At 39.6% G+C, this 19,542-nt stretch overlaps 1 protein-coding gene across 9 annotated transcripts in view; it reads right to left on the bottom strand.

Annotated features, from left to right (window-relative positions):
- Positions 1–19,542, bottom strand: part of ksr1a (kinase suppressor of ras 1a) — a 177,401-nt gene that overhangs the window by 30,023 nt on the left and 127,836 nt on the right. For all 9 annotated transcript variants that reach the window (XM_080210872.1, XM_080210871.1, XM_080210873.1 and 6 more), the window contains exons 4-10: positions 17,539–17,998; positions 13,476–13,654; positions 8,626–8,695; positions 6,980–7,063; positions 6,096–6,157; positions 4,924–5,030; positions 935–1,094 (exon numbers count right to left, since the gene is read on the bottom strand). In XM_080210872.1, coding sequence (XP_080066998.1) covers positions 935–1,094; positions 4,924–5,030; positions 6,096–6,157; positions 6,980–7,063; positions 8,626–8,695; positions 13,476–13,654; positions 17,539–17,998 — 1,122 coding nt within the window. The remainder of the gene's footprint in view (positions 1–934; positions 1,095–4,923; positions 5,031–6,095; positions 6,158–6,979; positions 7,064–8,625; positions 8,696–13,475; positions 13,655–17,538; positions 17,999–19,542) is intronic.

Raw genomic sequence — 19,542 nt, 5'->3', positions numbered from 1 at the left:
CTAAGAAAAAAGGATGTAATAATCTAGGAACTGGAAAATCTAAATTAAAACTAGTTTTAAACATTGGAAATGTATGCAGTCATCATTTAAGTTTTACATAATATAAGATTTAAAGAATGAGTACAAGTCGTGGCAATGTTCCAACTCCCCAGGTCCTATAAATGTTGATTTTAAAGCAGCTCTTCTCGTGAAAGGAGAGAAATAATGCTTAACCATTCTGCCCAATTCATAGTTTCCAGTGTAATGGCCTGGATTGTGTGTTCAGCAACAAAGAAGTGGCCTTGCTGTTGATCTTACAGAAATGCGCCAACAAAGACTTATTGAGCTCTATGATGTGGATTTCTCCCATTACAATGTCAATATTACTCTGGAGCCTCCAGAATCCAGGAACAATGAAGACAATGAGCAGGCTGAACAGTCAATCAGATGAAAGATTTCCCACAGACAGTAAACCAAGAATTAAAAATCATCAATTGTCCTTCAATTTTTAACCATTTTACACACAGCAAAATACAGATTGGGATTAAGGTAGAAGCTTAAATATCAATCATTCTAAAACAATCTGCGGAATTGCAACACTGACTGAAGGGACTGACACTCCAATCTTCTAAAATTAGTTTTTCAGGGATGCCAGAGAGGCATCTGTAGTTCCACACACAATTAAAATCTGAGTTACACCTCATTCAATAAGATGTTAGGTTTTCAATTTTTTTTAGAAAGCGTGTTCACATCAAACAACTGATTCCTTGCTGATTGTTGTCCGTGACGGCTGCTATAACGCACACTGTGGAAATGTACTTGAGTTCCAGTTCTCCTATATTTAACGGCCCATGTTGCCAGAAGTTGCAGTAGTGATGGTAAACACTGACGGTTTCACTGTCATCAGACCGTGTGCTCAGAGTTTGAGCCATATCGTTGTACCTCAAGAGCTTACCTGGAAATTTGAACCTGTCTCTGGGACCTTTTGGTGAAGGGTTTGGAGGTGGGGTAGCGCTTGGAGGATTGGAAGACTGAAATGGTGCTGGGGAAGACGGAGTTGAAGAAGTTGTTGAAGAAGGGTTGCTGCTGGAATCCAAAGGAACTGGTGCATGATCCTACAAAAAAGAAATTTACATTTGATCACGATTTAAATTTGACCGCAAGTTTATTAATTCGCAAAATGAGCAGAGATTTGCAACACAATCCAACATCCAAATTGTATTTCAATGTGTTTGCTAAGAGCTTCCAAAATATGCCACATTAAAAGTTTCAATAAACGATGCACCATTTAATGCTGACAACAAGACTAAGTTATACAGATATTTAGAAAAATGTATTTAATTTCGGTATTCTCAGCTTGTATTTGAATACTTATTTAAGGTCCTTATTCAGTATAATAGGACCTTGCATCTCACAAAAAGTATTAGGTGTTTGCTTTTTAATGCATTTCCATTGCAATGGATCCATTGCAGATGTTACTCTATTGTTTCAGTGCAGAACCCTTTAATTTGAAGAATACAGTTTCATGACTCATACAGCCATTGTTCTCTTCTTAAAAAGTTCTTCAACTGAAAGCAGAGATTCAGACTCATGAAAAGACAGGTCAGATTTATGTATTTCAGAGAGTACAATGAACACGTGGAACTGTCCAAGGAGTCAGCGGATAGTTTCAGAAAATTCAAGGGGATGGATAACGAAGGAATTGAAGGTATAATTTTCTTTTTAAAAAGTAGATGCTTTTGGACAACCGTGTGCACAACATTTGTCTTTTCTGGCGCTGAACATGTTGCATTAACATAGCTTCACACACAAATTTTCAAATTTGGGGAAAATCAAAACTGACTTTTCAGTGCAATACTGAAGATACCATTATTCAAGAAGTGGGGGAGGGTTAAACCAAGAAACTACAGGCCAGAGAGTCTAACCTGAGTGGTGGGAAAACTATTGGAAGCAATTCTGAGAGAACTAATCCGCATTTGGGGAGACAGGGATTACTCAAGAACAGTCAGCATGGTTTTGTTAAGGGGATGTCATGTCTGATCAACTTGATTGAAGTTTTCGAAGAGGTGACAAGGTGTGTAGATGAGGCCAATGCATTTGACATATTCTTCTTGGACTTTGGCGAGGTTTTCGATAAGGTCCCGCATGAGACACTGATGTCGAAGGCAAATGCCCATGGGATCAAAGGAAATTTGGCAAATAAGATCCAGAATTGGCTAAGTTACAGGAAGCAGAGGGTGATGGGTCATGGGGTGTTTTTCTGACTGGAAGCCTGTGTCCAGTTCTGCAGGGATCATTGTTGGGGCCCTTGCTGTTTGTGGTTTATAAAAATGATCTAAATTTGAATGTTGGAGGGTTGATCAGTAAGTTTTTGGATAATATGAAAATCATGTTGGGACGGTAAATAGTGAGGAGGATAGCCTCCTTACTATTACAGGAGGATACAGATAGGCTGATCAGTAGCAATGAAATTCAATCCAGATAAGTGTGAGGTGATGCACTTGGGTAGGACAAACATGAGGGTATAGCTGGATGAGGGTATAGCTGGGTGGATTAGTAAATTTGCTGATGACACCAAAGTTGCAGGTGTGGTAGATAGTGAGGAAGGGTGTCTTAGTCTACAGGGAGACTTGGTCAAGTTGCAGAGCTGGGCCGAGAGGTGGAGGATGGAGTTTAATGCGGAAAAGTGTGAGGTAATTCACTTTGGTAGGAATAATGGATGTGTAGAGTATAGGGCTAACGGTAGGACTCTGAATAGTGTGGATGAACAGAGGGATCTAGGTGCATGTGTACATAGATCCCTGAAAGTTGGGAATCAAGTAGATAGGGTTGTTAGGAAGGCATACGGTGTCTTGGCGTTTATTGGTAGGGGGATTGAATTTTAAGAGCCGCAGCGTCATGTTGCAACTGTACAAAACTCTGGTGCGGCCGCACTTGGAGTATTGTGTGCAGTTCTGGTCCCCACATTATAGGAAGGATGTGGAGGCTTTGGGGAGGGTGCAGAGGAGGTTTACCAGGATGTTGCCTGGTATGGAGGGGAGGTCCTATGAGGAGAGACTGAGGGATTTGAGGTTGTTTTCATTAGAAAGAAGGCGGCTGTGAGGGGACCTTATTGAAACATATAAGATGATCAGAGGTTTGGATAGGGTGGACAGTGATAGCCTTTTTCCTCGGATGGAGAAAGCTAGCACGAGGGGGCATAGCTTTAAATGAAGGGGTGGTAGTTATAGGACGGATGTCAGGGGTAGGTTCTTTACCCAGAGGGTGGTGAGGGATTGGAATGCCCTGCCTGCTGCAGTTGTGGATGCGCCTAGTTTGGGGGCGTTTAAGAGATCCGTGGATAGGTTTATGGATGGAAAGGGTTTGGTTTAGGTTAGAGGGTCATTGTTTTTTAACTGGTCGGCGCAACATCGTGGGCCGAAGGGCCTGTTCTGCGCTGTAATGTTCTATGTTCTAAACAAGGCAAGAGAATACATGATGAACAGCAAGACTCTGAGAAGCACCGAGTATCAGAGGGACCTTGGTGTGCACGTGCACTGACCCCTTGCAACAGGACAAGCGGATTATGTGGTCAAGGCAGCACATGGTATACTTTCCTTTATTAGTTGAGGGATGGAACTTAAGAGCAGGGAGATTATGCTAGAGCTGTATAAAACATTGGTTAGGCCACAGTTAGAGCATTGCATGCAGTTCTGGAATCTACACAATTGGAAGGATGTGATAGCACTGGAAAGGGTGCAGAGAAAATTTACCAGGACGTTGCCGGGGCTGGAGCGTTTTAGTTATGAAGAGAGATTGGATAGAGTTGGGTTGTTTTCCATGGAGCAGAAGAGACTGAGAAGGGACATAATTGAGATTATGAAGCATATAGATAGAGTAGACCAGAAAAAAACATTTCCTCTTGGTGGACGAATCAATGACCAGGAGACATAGGTATAAGGGAGAGGCAGGATGCTTAGAGGGGATGTGAGGAAAAACCTTTTCCCTCAGAAGGTCGTGGGAGTCTGGAACTCTGCCTGAAAGGGTGGTGAAAGCAAAGACCCGTATAATATTTAAGGAGTATTTAGATGTGCACTTGTTACGCCAAGGCACACAAGACTATGGGCCAAGTGCTGGAAAATGAGATTAGAATAGCCAGGTGGTTGTCTTTGACTGGAGCAGACATGAAGGACTGAATGGCCTTTTCTATGCTGTAGACTACAATGAATCAATGAGGGTGCAGTGTTGGGAATGTCATCTGCCAGATGATTCAACTGAAACTATGCTCTCCTTTAAATGTAACAGATCCAATGGCACTAATTTGAAGAGCAGCAGTGTCCCTCGTGTCCTGGCAAATATTTATCCTTCAATTTACATCACTAATATAGATCATCTGGTCATGATCAAACTTCTGCTTGTGGGGGTTTGCAGTGTGTAAATTGGCTGCCATGCTGCCTACATTACAACAGTGATTACACCTCAGAAGTACTTCATTGGCTACAAAGCACTTTGTCACGTCCAGTATTGATGAAAAGTGCTGTACAATTGAATTTTTTTCTCTTTAGTTAATGAGTAAAAGGGTATTATTACAGAATGGAGTTGTTTAAAGTTGTTTAACAGAAGCAGTATGCTTGGAAGAGTCATATTATTACAAGAGTATATACTGGAAAATAAATTATTGCCAGGACAATAGGAAAGAGCAGAATGAGTAAAACTATTTGGATAGATCATTCAAAGAGCTGGCACAATAAATCAAATGACCTTCTTCCATGCTGCATAGCTTGAAGCATTTGTGTGTATGAATAAAATCAGAAATTGTACATCAAAACGTGATATTTATTACCAATGTAAACATCCCATAATCAATATTACAACACAATTTTTGAAAAGTGAACAGAATTGTTCACAATCAAATCTATAAAGTTGGTGCACGCACATTGGGACAGATAGCTGGAGAGCACTTACCTTTTTTAGAGCCTTTGGAAGAGTGCCAAACTGTGGTTCCGCAGATCTATCCACGGAATTGTTTATATCAGATGGCACAGATTCTGTTCTTCGAATTTTTGATGATACTAAATAACAGAAGAGAGACTTAACATACTGGTTCCTCAAAATACAGCAGAATGTATTATTATATGACTTAATTCTGCAGCAAAGCAATCTGCGTCAAAACCTTAAACAAACATTAACAAGTTCAGACTGTAACATTTTAGGATAGATCAGACACGAGCTTCTTCCCCACCTCCCTCCACCACCACACGACAACAGACTGTACCCTTAACGTATAAGTATAGCTGAGGTGAAATCACGCAACATATTATTTAGGTGCAAGTTGCATTGAAAAAACTCTCATGGTTACTTTCTTCTTCCATTCTAAACAAATGCAACATTATGGCAGTATGAAACTTGGCTTGCTTTAGTCAGATGTCATTTTCCCTGCCATTCCGTGCTACAGGCATTTGTCAATGAGATGTTGATATCTTGTCTTTCCAAAATTTCACGATACAATCTATATCAGCAACAACAGCATACAATGGAAAACATGTCCTTGTAGTTTACATTTACATTCACTCAACTACACAGCTATAAAATGGAAACAGGTTTGGGGAAAAATCCAAAAATATGGACTATAAGGAGGACTTTTAGAAAGGAAGATAATAAGCTAGAGAGTACTAGAAGGTTGAAGTACCACCCATTGAAACTAGATTGATAGGAAAATAACCAAAATTTAAATTCACATGAAGAAAAGTAATGTGCATGCACTGAATCATAAAATTTGATAAGACAGATGAGGCTGAGCATATCTGAATGAGAGAATGAAGATCTCAATATCTATTTTCTGGGCTGATGCCAATAGAGCATGCTGAGGACTGGGAGGAGCAATGTGAACAAGTGGCAGGCCATAGCATTAATTAGAGCTGGTAGAGGGAGATAGATTGGACTGGGGGGAATGGGGGGGTGGTGACCAAGAACTAGGTAATTTGGAGCCCACTACTTTGCATCGTCACTATAGCTTAGAACATCATGCAACATCCACGTGATTTTGTTCAGTCAGATGGTGTCTAATCAACCATGTGACTTAAAACATTTTTCAGGTAAAGATGCTGTATACTCTGTGTCATGAATCTAAATCTTACTTTGAGGAAATGATATCCGGCATGGAGGAGCTTCTTTTGTGCATTTGTTGTGGCACTTTAATCTAAGAGAAAAGCAAAATATAGTACCAAAATGCATTCAAATTAATTACTATTAGTTTCAAAACTAATAATTGATTTACGAACTTCACTGACAGATCAACAGAAATAACGGATACCATAATATATTTACCGTTAATATTATCAGAAGCTGTGACCTTATCCTGCAGGGCCTATTTATGTACAGTTTTAGACTTTGAATGCTGTTTTATTGTATCTGTGAATTAGGTTTTATTTAAGAAAGATGGTTATACTTTGGGAACGTTATCATTTCCTGATTGGATCTTCCTCGGATTTAACTCCTAGGAACCAATCCATCTCATTGGGTTTATCATAATTTCAAGCCCACCCCACCCCCCCCAATGCAGACTGCAAACATATGTTTACCAGAGTACCTAGGTTAATAGAACCTATTTCAATAAATCAGTTAACAGGATGGAGACTGCTGATGACCAAAGCTGATCTTGATTCTTCTTATTTGCTTTTACAAGACCAAAGTAATCTGAAGGGCAGATATGATTAAGATGAATGTATGCTTTATCACACACATCTCAGCAGCGTGCATCATCTGGACATTTATCAAAGAAGGACATCACAAGCAGAGCCTGATCTGGTCTTTAACCACTCCATCACTGCCCAAGTTGAGACCAGCTAACTAAAGAACAGACCATGAATTCAATCTCTGACTTTGTTAGCTAGTTTTACAGACAGTTCCACACGAGGCATACATTTACTCAAGTCACACTAATTAGGTGGAGTATTACAATTACATCTTTGGCTGTTCCAAAGATTCATTCAACAAATGTAGCTGCTCCAACAGAACTTACCTACAATGTTTGCACTTCACACCAAACATCATATTTTTTTGACAAACTTGACAGGTCTGTGATAACCAGGATTTTGTTGAAAACCTAAAAATAAGTTTGTAACAGGCTTATTTTAGTCAGTGAGCAACAGGAAGAGTCATTTCTGAAGACTGGAATATTGTTTCATAAGGTGGTAGCAAGCTGTTCTGAAGTCTGACAGAATGAGTTAACTACCAGATTAAGTTTCTCCTCACATATCAAGCAAAACTGAGGAGTACGTTTTAAGCAAATAAATTACATTAAACAAATATTTAAAGACATTTCTGTTGCTTCATGTGGCAATTAAAACTCAGCAATATTATTTTTAAATAACCATTTATGACTTCTTTGAAATGACTGCTGCAGAAGTAGAAAAAATTAATAGGGGATAGAACTTAGTGAATGTGTGGAACTCTTTGCTGCAAAATGCTGTGGAGGCCAGGTCATTGACAGAGATAGATAGGTTCTTGATTAATAAGGGGATCAGGGTTATGGGGAAAAGGCAGGAGAATGGGGATGAAAAAACTATCAGGCATTATTGAATGGCGGAGCAGACTCAATGGGCCGAGTGGCCTAATTCTGCTCCTATGTCTTATAACCATATTGATTATTCAGTAAAAACATTTGAGCATTGGTTCTGAAGGCAAGTCACTGCTAAAATAACTTTAATTGTCTTTGGTAACCTTTCAAACCAATGATACAACAATTATAATCAATCATTTGCTTTCAGGTCCAGATTTTTATAACATTATCACATTGTCTAAGAGAGGTATGAAAATTTTCCGCTTATAATCATTTCAAACTACAATCCCACATTGAAAATCGGTACAATTGGTTCTAGCCAGGCAGGTTCTGGGAAGACTGCCTCCTGGGAGCTCCAAAGCAGCAACAAATTGTGGGTTGCAAGGTGCAAGCATAGACTGTGAAACACACTGGTAATATTTTCAGAAAGATTCATTGCCAAAAATGTAGTTTTTAAAATGTGGTTTTCCATCGACCAATTTACCAAGGGTTTGGTTATTTTCACCAATGTGGGTAACGTACAGGTTTTTAATTAACTCCTTCAAGCATGGCATAAAACAAAAAGCATTGGTGTCTTCAAAACAAATAATGTTACCCATTGACTTATTGGGGGCTAACAAATGGCTTGCCCCCCTGCCCAATCCCAAAAGTAAATTCTCAAAATTATGTAACACTCTCAGAATGCTGCACCACATTGCATCCCGTCAGTGATGCAGGAACCAATCTGCACTTCACCACAAAGTAAGCTCCAGATTCCAATCACTCTTTTATGGGCAGTTGTCAGGTACATAACAGGCATGACCTAAAAAGAAAAGGAAGGGACCCTATAGAACTATTAGTTAGACCTAATAGTTATACTTCAATCAGATTCTCTCATTTACAATTTAGAGTAAGATCATCTTATTTCCTCCACTACATCCTACCTCTGGCCTGATCATCTTTGGATGGAGTGCAAGAAAGGGAGATGGAAAAACATTGAATCTTACTAATCAGACTGCAAACGAAGGCCCAAAGACACATGAAGTAGGAGCCAGATCAAATAGCACTGCATCAAACAAGATCCAAGCAACAAGTTCAACAACTGTTTTCTGCTTCTTATTACTTACCTATGTGTAATGGAAAGTCCAAAATCCCTTTGTAGCATCTGAGGAGATCCCCGCGGTACATGTAAAGTGTCTGTAAAAGGGTGAAGAGATTTTTAAAGTGGCTTTCAAAGAATTAAACCAATTTAAAAAAAAACACTGAGGCATGATCATTTGGGTTCAATAGCTGATGGTTTTAATGCAGAACCAAATTTAATCTGGAAGGCTGTGGTTGATAGGGGAGAGGGGGATAATTTTGTGCACTAGGTTGGGTTTTGCCATAGTTGTGAATATAGACTGTTAAAGGTCTTTGCTGTGCATCTTTGAAGCACAATCAAGCACATTTAAAATGGAAGCTATCAGACTAAAAGACTTTGGGCAATCAGTCTTCACAGGAACAAACTTAGTTGCACAAAATCCAAATAAAATGTATATGAGCCATAGAGCCCTACAGTGCAGAAAGAGGCCCTTCGGCCCATCGAGTCTGCACCGAACACAATCCCACCCAGGCCTTATCCCCATATCTTATACCCACTAATCCCTCTAACCTACGCATCCCTAGACACTAAGGGGCAATTTCTTAGCATGGCCAATCAACCTAACCTGCACATCTTTGGACTGTGGGAGGAAACCAGAGTACCCGGAGGAAACCTTTGCAGACACGAGGAGAATGTGCAAACTCCACACAGACAGTGACCCGAGCCGGGAATCGAACCAGGACCCTGAAGCTGTGAAGCAGCAGTGCTAACCACTGTGCTACCGTGCCGCCCCAAATATATATAGACTTAGATAGACTGTTCCAGTCCTGCCAACAGTGCACCCCGCCACAGGTTCCTCGGTGGCAAGAGGTGACAGGAAGCTCTGTTGACAACAATGGGACCAGATGATCCAGCAAAGCCAAAGGCAGTCCACCTCTGCAACTGCAAAATGCACAATGGGAAAATCCCACTGGGTGGTCTAGTAGCATCATTTATCAATAAATCAACATGTTACATCTGTAATTCTCCAAGTGACTACTTTCCCAACTTACTTAAGAGTTTCTTTATTATGTTTGGGTGGGGAATGGAGCAAGGAAAAAAGGGATTTACATTCCTTATGAAGATCAAAGAAACAATGTTCCATTTCAAGAGTTCCATGCCTCAAACTTAGGCTATAAAGTAATGCTGTGTTATAAATGGGCTGGTGTCAGGGAGAAGAGAAAAAAATGAACGAAGCATCAAATCTAGCAAAGGTAAAACCTCTTCTAAAGTCAGATGCACTGAAGAGAATCCCCTTGGCTTTGTTCTACGTGTGTGGTTTGACTTGGAGATTGAAAGGTGAGCTGTGCAGAAAAAGATGATGGAAGAAAAGCATTTTTTCCTATGTAGAGGAACTCATCTCTGATGATGGTAGTTACTGGAACAATAAATGGAAGACACAAATAAACAAGTATTGTGCACACTATCAATACACTCTGGTAAGCTTTGAACTATGCCAACATCTAGCTAAAGGCACTGATTGATTGCATCACAAACCACATGAAATTATTACTTTGCTACATCAGCAAGTACGTCTTATCAGCTTTTGAGAACTGAAAGCCATTTGAAACAGCCATAAAAAAGGCTCAGAACATGCAAACTGCAATGATTGCTGAACCGTTGATGTTTGCCACTATTAGCATGCATACACATCATAACTTTTGACATCTGCACATGCAACACAAAACACTGAAATCTAGATGTTGCCCTGCAGGAGACACTGTTGTACTCCTCACAGTTGCAACAATCAGTGAATTGTTGTGAACTTTAGTCTTTTAAAACATTGTGCCACCGATTGATAATTAATGCTAAGTAACCCTTGAAGACTAATTTTATTGGTGCAGAGTCATTCCCCAAGAACAACATTTAAAAAGTATAATTACTTATTTTCAATTTTATGAGATTTCAATTTCTACTGCGTATGTTCATCTACGTGTTCTAATCTTTATTTTGCTTTCTGTACAATATCTTAAAATACAATTTACAATCTCTGCTTTCCTGTCTATGAGAATTCTTCAATCTGATTGGTTTACCAGCCTGTCTGTACTGTTTCCAGATATTGCAGGTGGCACCAGATTCAGAGTCATAACAGAACGGAGGAACTTGATGTTTTAAATCCCACTAAAGCTTCATAGACGTTCTTCTTTGAGGTCTGAAGTGGGCATCATGCACTGCTGGCTGCAAGATCTGAGCCACTTAGTTTTTGTTCTAGTTTTCACCCCTTGACCTTACAGGAGCAACTAGATTTTGCTGAGGCACGAATACTCTCCAGTACCAAACCCAAGTGAATATTCATATTCGCCCAAGCACAGACCGCCAGTAGTCCATTCTACTGTGGAGGGCATCATTACAAAGCTCAATTTTTCCTTCATTTGACATCCACCTTTAGCCACAACTAACAGATGTCCAACAAAAGCTCAATGCTGGACAATTCTCCTTTCTCTCCCTCCTTCCACCCTCTCTTTAGCCAGTTATATTGGCAGCCTCTGTTGTCAGTGTGGCGAAGACCAATTCACTCAGCAACGAACTTAAATTAACTTGGAAGCCTGCATAGTTTATAGACCACCAAGCAAGGTGAATTAATAAATTATATTTACATCACTAAGTAGAATTACAAAATATATTACACTCCTCAAAGATATTGAGCCATACAGGCCAAAATGTTGCAGGTTGTGCTGAGTTAACTGATCATGATAGCGATAGGATGCTACAAATGGCCTCATTGTCTCTGGACTGTAGATGCAAAAACAGTCATAACGCCTTCTACGATGATTATCTAGTGATCTCTACAAGCCGCACATGAATTTTGGTGAATTTGAAATCAGACTCAGCCACAGTACTAGAAAAGCTTGCTCTCAGTGCCAAGGCTCTCACACATGAATTGTGGCTCCACTGGGCATGGAACAGGAAAGAAGTTAAAGGGGTTAAAAATGTGACAAAAGGAGAAAATACAAAAAAGACATGAGGAAGGAAAAAGAAAGGGGATTGACGGAGGGCAGGAGAAAGAAAATGGCAGAAGAAGAAATAATAAATAAATCAACATTTCAAATTGAAGTCTAGAAGACACAAGGTATTAAACAGATGCATGAAATATTTCACCTTAAAAGACCAGCATAATATATATTCATGATTATTCACATTGCTGTCCTGTTCTTCACAGTTTGATCAATTATCCCACAGAAAAATAAATGCAACAAGATTAATTATAATTGCATCCCATGCAGGTGCCAGCCATTGCACGTTATAAGGCAGTGAGTGAAATATGCTTAATTCACCAACTTTCTTATACATTTTCATCAGATGTCTACTCTTCCTGAGAACAAATGACTTCTGCACTTGAAATATTGCAATGCTGCATAGCATGCAAAAGCATCAAATGATAAGTTAATGTGGGCATTGCTATACTTGAGCAGAGGCTTTGGTTTCTAATAGCAGACATTTTGCATTGTGACATTTTAAGCAACTATAGCTTCATATTCTGAGTCCAATGTTGTACAATTCTTGATGATTAATTTGGTTATTCTACAACAACGATCTGAAGTTATAAGCCCAAATTACTGATAGAGTGAGGATGTGAACACACAACAAGCATTTAAAGTAGGCTATTGAATCTGCACTTCCATCACTACAGTCATTAATTATGAAGAACAGGACCTATTTAAGATTCTACATAGTAATACAACAATTAATTCGCCCAAAAAATTCAAAGTGTCAAATTCGCGTAAAAATTGGAGTAAATCACGCTGGATTTTTCAGGAGGATTTTCAGAATGAATCCTCTACACACTGTGCCCTGCAGAGAGCATTAGTGTGAATCACGCTGAAAATCAAGGGGCAGCACCTGCTCCTGAAGAGGCCAGCAGTATAACACTGAACAGACCACTGTGCATATGCTGATCTGTGGCCAACCCCTGCGCTCCCACCCCTCCCCCCCCCCCCCCCCCGCCCCACCCAGCCACGGCCTGATCGTTGGCCCCGCACCACCAGAACGTGCCCGGGCCAGCCTCAACCCCCTCCTCCCCGACCCACCTCAATGTCTCTGCCCCTCCCCCCTATCCTGCAGCCCAAATCTCCCTCCTTGAAACTAAGTTTTGGACATTCTCAATTCTTCTGCCTGTAACACTCTTGTTCATTGCCCCTAATACTCTGTGTTTTTACATTAAGGACATTACCAGTGCAAGTTAACCTTGTTAATTCAGAGCTACAGGTACAGTGGACTGTTTGCCCAAAGTAGTGTGCAACTGAGCTATCCAATTCATTGGGTCATAGGTGCAGTTAGCTAAATGCGCAGCTGGTTGTTTCTTTATAAGACAATATGAATAGCCTGATGTTAAACATGCCTGAGTGGTTCACCCACCTCTCAGTAGTTTGTTCAAGAGCAATACTCATCATGCCTTGGCTTGTTTTTTCACCATGGAATGAGGCCAGACAAAGAAGGATAAAGAACAAAGAACAACACAGCACAGGAAACAGGCCCTTCGGCCCAACAAGCCCACGCCGCCATTTTAACATTCTGAGTGTCCTCTTCTACTTATGACGTTTGTCTACGCCTATTGGACTCCACAACAAGGATTGCATTAATTATATCAAAGTTAATTATGTTTTCAGAAAAAGGTTAACAGGAAACATGCTTCATTAAAGACAGACAACATGCACTGCATATCTAAAATGATTAGAATAAAATGCTTGTGCATTGACTACTTGTCTACTCATTCATAGAAAAGTCATGCAAAATTGAAACCCAAGCAGGCCAGTCAGGGTTATGCCATTCTCAGATGCAATTTGAAATGGTGATTAAATGCAAAAGCACTCAAACATGATGCATGCCTCAGTGCTGTGTTATTGCTAGAATACCAACTTTTAGGAGAACTGTGGTCATCAGATGGACAAGGCGTTGTGGGAAGACAGTGAGAACTCCCAACAGATTGAGGAAAGAAAGGCCTACATGGTAATAAGGGAGATCGGGTAGCATCATCACAGCTGTTGCCACTGCCATTGATGTTCAGATTGAGAAAAAACTTGTTTTTCTTACCGAACCTGGGAAGAAAAAAATGAAAAGTTGTAAGCAATAGTTACACTGACCAACAATAACAGAACTAAATGAAGATATATTCAAAATTGTGAAGCTAGTGTTGGATTGCATTTAGCAGATTAAACACATTAAAATATCACACTATAATTGAACCGTAATGATTCCAATGACATATTTAGTACTAGAGGAGAACACTGAAACGAATCCACCTCAGTTATGAGGTTTAGGAGTGCACAAAATTATACAACAGAATGGAGACATATGACGACCTGCAGACACAAAGCGTGGGTGGATATGGTGATTTTATTTTCAGGTGCATTAGGTGAACCAAAATCATAAGTGCATTCTTAATAAACAGCTCTACAAGTTAGCTAAACCAGTGCACAACAGAGATCTTTTCCACATTCAAACATGGTGACTGGAAGTGAAACCTAAGTGACACCTGTGATCAAGTTAACTGTTTACATTACATACGTATCTGCCTCAAACTGACACTGGGGCATGGACAATGAGAATGCCTGCATTTTTCACCCAGGTTTCATAATTTGTAATTAAAAATTTATATTCATGACCATCTAAAAATACATTGTTTTCACTAAATGAAGGTCTAATATGTATGATGTTTGGTGCATTTTGTACCACAATTCTGTAAAAAAAGACCATGTATCATTTAAGTAATTGCACAGCAATACGACCTTAGCTCTTCACTCATTACACCAGTGGAATTTGATAGAGAAGATTTTGCTTCTTAGAGTCATAACAGCATAGGAGGCAGCTATTCGAATCTTGGTAAAGCAATCTAAACAATCTCATTCCCACTCCATCCCTGCAAACTAATTTTCTTCAACTGTCTATCCAATTTCTTTTTGAAATCATTGATGGTCTCCATTTTCATCCATCCAGGTGTTTACTACTCAGTGCAAAACATCCTTTTTCACATCCCCCTGCAATTTCTGTCCAAAATCTTCAACCAGTGTCTCCTTATCCTTGTATCATCAGCTAATGGGATAAGTTTTCCTTTTCCAAATCTGTCATATGAACCTCCTTTACTCCAAGGAGAACAATCAGTTTCTCTAACCTAACCTAGCCAAATTCCCCCATCCCTACAAACACACTGATAAACTCCCTCCGCACTCTCTCAAGGACCTTCTAAATCTTTCCTAAAGTGCAGTGGCCAGAAGCTGACAAAATATTATAGCTCTGACCTAACCAGAGCTTTATAAAGTTTCAACATAACTTCCTGACGAAACTGCTCAAAATTAATGAAGCCCAAGATCCTATATGCTTTAATAACACACACTCAATATCCTGCTATCTTCAAAGATCAATGCACACAAGCCCTAGATTCCCCAGTTCCTGCATATTCTTTACAACTCTGCCATTAAGTTGATAATGCCTCTCCCTTCTGTCAAAATGCATTGCTTCACAATATACATTCCTTCTGCCACTTGTCTGCCCATTATGTTAGCACATGCCCTTTTGCAGTCACCCTCATTATTTTTCACACTTCCAAGTTTGGCATCACCACAAATTTTGAAGTGATACTCTGTATTCCAGTATCCGCAGTGAAGTAATTCAGCCAAACACCAGTTTCCTATGACCAACACCCTTTGTTGTGCACCAAAGGAAAGGGCCAAGCCAGCAGCTTACAGTCAGGTAGTCTTCATCTCGGGATGCACAACTCTGGCTCAGGTAAAGTAACAGGGGTTAAAAATCCTTGCTGACTGCCTTTCACTGGGCGACCCTCTGTTTGCTCAATAAGGCAGCTCGTATTCCATAAAGCCCACTGATCCGCTGATGATTCCCCGCCTCCCTCGTGGTCATCATAACACTGAGTAATTCACATAGATCAGAACTGTAGTCATCTTTTCGTTACTTCAAAAGATTCAGTGGGATTAGTCATACACAATCTACCTTTTTATACATCCATGCTGGCCCTCCTTAATTAACTCAAATCTTTCCAAAGCCTGTTCATTTTATCCTTGATTATTGTTCCTGAAATCTTACCCACCACTGATGTTAAACTGACCAGAATGTAATTACTAGGAATATCCTTGCACCCTTTTGTAAACAACAGTGTCACATTTTGCAACCTCTAATTCCTCTGACATCTCTTCCTTATCTAAGGCAGATTGGAAGATTATGGCAAACCTCCCTGCACTCTCCAATGCTACCTGGACCACATGATTTATCCACTTTAAGCATTGCTAGTCTTTCCATTACAAGCCACCTCTCAATTTTCACCCCATCCATTACCTCTACCATCTCAGTTTCTATTGTTATTTTGTCAGCATACCTTCCAAAGCACATCTTAAAACAAAGTATGCATTGAACATGGTAGCCTTTCCCTGCACCTGAAGCACCTTTGTTCCCCATCACGCTTCTTATAACCACTTACTAATTACAAGGTTATTGGATTACCTTTTATGTTAACTGCAATGAAGGAGGCCATTTGGCTCATCGAGTCTACACTGATCACAATCCCACCCAGGCTTTATCCCCATAACCCCATGCATTTATCCTAGCTAGATCCCCCCGACACTAAGGGGCAATTCAGCATGGCCAATCCACTTAACCTGCACATCTTTGGGCTGTGGTAAGAAACTAGAGCACCCAGATGAAACCCATGCAGACACAGGAGAATGTGCAAACTCCATACAGACAGTGACTCAAGCTGGGAATCAAACCTCGGTCCTTGTGCTGTGAGGCAGCAGTGCTAATCACTGTACTGTGTCCTATCCTCATACTCCTTCTTCACTTCCCCTCTCAATTTATTGAGCGCAACTCAGGCCAAGACTAAGAATTCACCCTCCTTTACCTTTTTCGGTTCATCATATTCTCTCTCAGCCAATGAAGCCAGCCTTTGGCTGCCTGACTTTTCGCCTTTGTTGGAATGTACCTGGTAAACCTCCTCTTTAAGATCCCCATTGTTCCGTTACTTGTCAGTATTTGGTTTAATTTTAACTCTGGCTAGATCCCTTACTCCTTGAAATTAGCCTTCTCGTATTTTTCACATCTGGAAGTTATATTCAGCCCCTGACTGATACCAGTCTAATTATTGGGTTTGAGCCATTCCAATTTCTTTCAACCTTCCCATTCTGCAAATGGAAACTGGAGAAAATAACAATACCAGGGACTGGTCAACTTAACCTAGAAAACAGCTCGGATCAGACAGATTAACATTAAATTAGCTCTAATGTATCAATCTTAAACAAGCAGTAACAGACAGAGCACTGGTTACAGTCAAAGACAGATCACCAGTTAAAGACCAAAAAAATCAATCTAAACATTCACCAATTACAACTTATTATTGACTTACCATCATGCATTGTTTAATACCTGATAAATATATAAAAACACACTAATAAGTTGTCAAACATATATCCACATATAAAGCTGTATAAAGTAAGGATTTATAAATAAAACTTGAATTTATTTTGTTTTGTCGTGAAACATTATTCAATCAGTGCATTGTGTGCACGTTTTTCAAATTATGAACATCCAATGGATATTTATACATTAGTTTCAGGAGAACTGTTTTATCGGGAGTTCATGACAGAATACAAGTGTGCGAGTATTGCTTCAATTAGAGAACGCCCAAGAAGGTCATGATTTAGAAAATCGTTATTTATTCAAGTAGTATATGGTGACAGAGCCCAGTTGTCGGCCTCGCCAAAAATCTTTACAAGGTGATGAAGATGCTGCACTTGATCAATGAGTTAATCTTTTATTAAAAAGATGTCCAACTCAACGCAACATGACAACCCTCGAAGCTATTAGTCTCAAAATAGCACAAGCTTGAAGAGACATCTGATACAACGCTTAAAACTCTTTCTGGATAGCAATCAAGTTTTCAAATTGCATTAATACAAGTCTAAATCTTACTTACTTAATTGTTGGTACCTCATCTATTCTATTGCCCAGTTGCGATTCATGAGATTTGCTCCTGGTGAGTCCTGAGAAACCAGGGAAAAGCTGAATAAGTTTTCTAGAAGGTGGCGGTGGAGTTCGGGGCGGTTTAAATCGATGCTTCTTCTTTGAGGGAGGAGTGATTGGTGGTGTAGTTGTGATGGTTTGAACACCTGACGTTCGCCGACCTGGTCGAGGGGACTGTGAAAAGGGGTCTACTAAGTTATCTAACCGATTTGGCAAGTATATATAATCCGACGTAGGAATAACGGAGACAGATATTGAACGTGGCTGTGGGTGAATTAGTCTGGGAACAGGGGAAGGACTATGCGGCTGTCTGGAACCAACAGTACACCCCAGCTCTGAAGGAGGTATAGTATTGCTTTCTCGTCTCGTTTCAGATGAAGACCAAAGAACAGCATCATCTTGGAGCTCACCGCCTATTTAAAGGGAATACAAAATAAAGATCAGAATTAATTAGTGCAGCAACATTAGCCTTCAAATTTTGTCAATAATTTACTGAATTTCTGGTGGCTAAAACATTTTAAAATAGAATAAGGCAAAGAAAGATAAATATTGAAGTAACATGGCATGCATCTTGATGCTTAATAAAATACTAAATGACAGATGGTTACTTGCATTTTATTCAGAGATTCAATCTCTTAACTTTCCCATTATGTACATTAACTTCTATAGATTTGCCATGTTTTAGGAAAATAACAGGAAGGAAGGAAACAGGCATCTGAATAAAGCAATCCAAATTTCAGGAAACTGACAAAGATTATTACATGCCTAGAACTTTATGGACACAATGACTAGTTTAAATACTTTGATCATTCCACAGTTCTACATCCCTTGTGAACAGGCACAATAGTCAATGACCAAAATGAGCCAGGAATTACAAGTACCCAAGAGGTATTTTCGTTGTATCAAAAGAAATAAAATCAAATAATTTGGCCCCAAGTTCGAACATTTACCTATTACTAACGATGCGGACAGCAATTGAATCAAATTAGTAATTAAGTCAAATCATATTTGCTCAAACAGATTTTCATCTGAATTTCAAATATATTGGCTATTATATTCATTGTTCTTATTTTCAGATGATTTTTTTAAAATCAGCAATTCTAGGTCAAAGGTAAAATCAGTTTTGGACGAGAAAGAAACAGAATTGTGTTGAGTATGTTCGATTGTCAGCACATACCCTGTCTTTTTGGAAACCCAGTGCCATCGCAGCTGAAACTCTCAACGTTCATGTCTTTCTCTATTATATTTGTGCCCAAAATACCTGTCTCCTTTATCATCTTCACTTATATGTTAATTCCAGGTACAAAAATTTGGCACATCACCTTGACTTATTATGGGTAGGAGGAAGAATTATTGTAGACTGATTTTCTTCATTAATATCTGAACCTGATTTTATGAATGGTTATCATCTGAAATATGGTTGTTCTTTATTTACAAACACTTGGTTTCCATCTCCAAACAGTAACACAGATAACATTTGCTAAGGTACCGTTCTGCTGATGGCTCAGGGAGCAAAATAGTGAATAAGAGAACCACAAAATTATGGAAATCTACAGCCAAGGATAGACCATTCTGCCCATCTTGTCTGTACCCAGTCTAATCGCACTTTCCACCTCAGTCTGTAGCCTTGTGGGTAACAGTGCTTCAAAAACACCTTAAACAGTGTGAGGGCTTTTATCTCTACCACCCTTTCAGGCAGTGACTTCCAAATCCACAATGTCTTCTGGGTGAAAACAACTCTAAACTCTTCTCTAATCCTACCAATTACCTTAATCTATGACCCCTGGTTATTGACTTCTCTGATAAAGGAAGCAAACCAATAAAGGAATAATAAAACAATAAGGCCTACCAAATCAACACATCTAAGCCAGAACAGCTAATGATATTCCAAGAGACTTCACATGCCCTGGACTGGGGGAAAAGTAAAACAGACAAAATTCTTGCTTCTGATGACTAC

The sequence above is a fragment of the Carcharhinus amblyrhynchos genome, chromosome 23, assembly GCF_965287045.1.
Source record: "Carcharhinus amblyrhynchos chromosome 23, sCarAmb.v2.hapA, whole genome shotgun sequence".
NCBI classification, from domain to species: Eukaryota; Metazoa; Chordata; class Chondrichthyes; order Carcharhiniformes; family Carcharhinidae; genus Carcharhinus; species Carcharhinus amblyrhynchos.
Note: the sequence above shows the minus strand (reverse complement) of the source record. Positions and strands in the feature narration are given on the sequence as shown.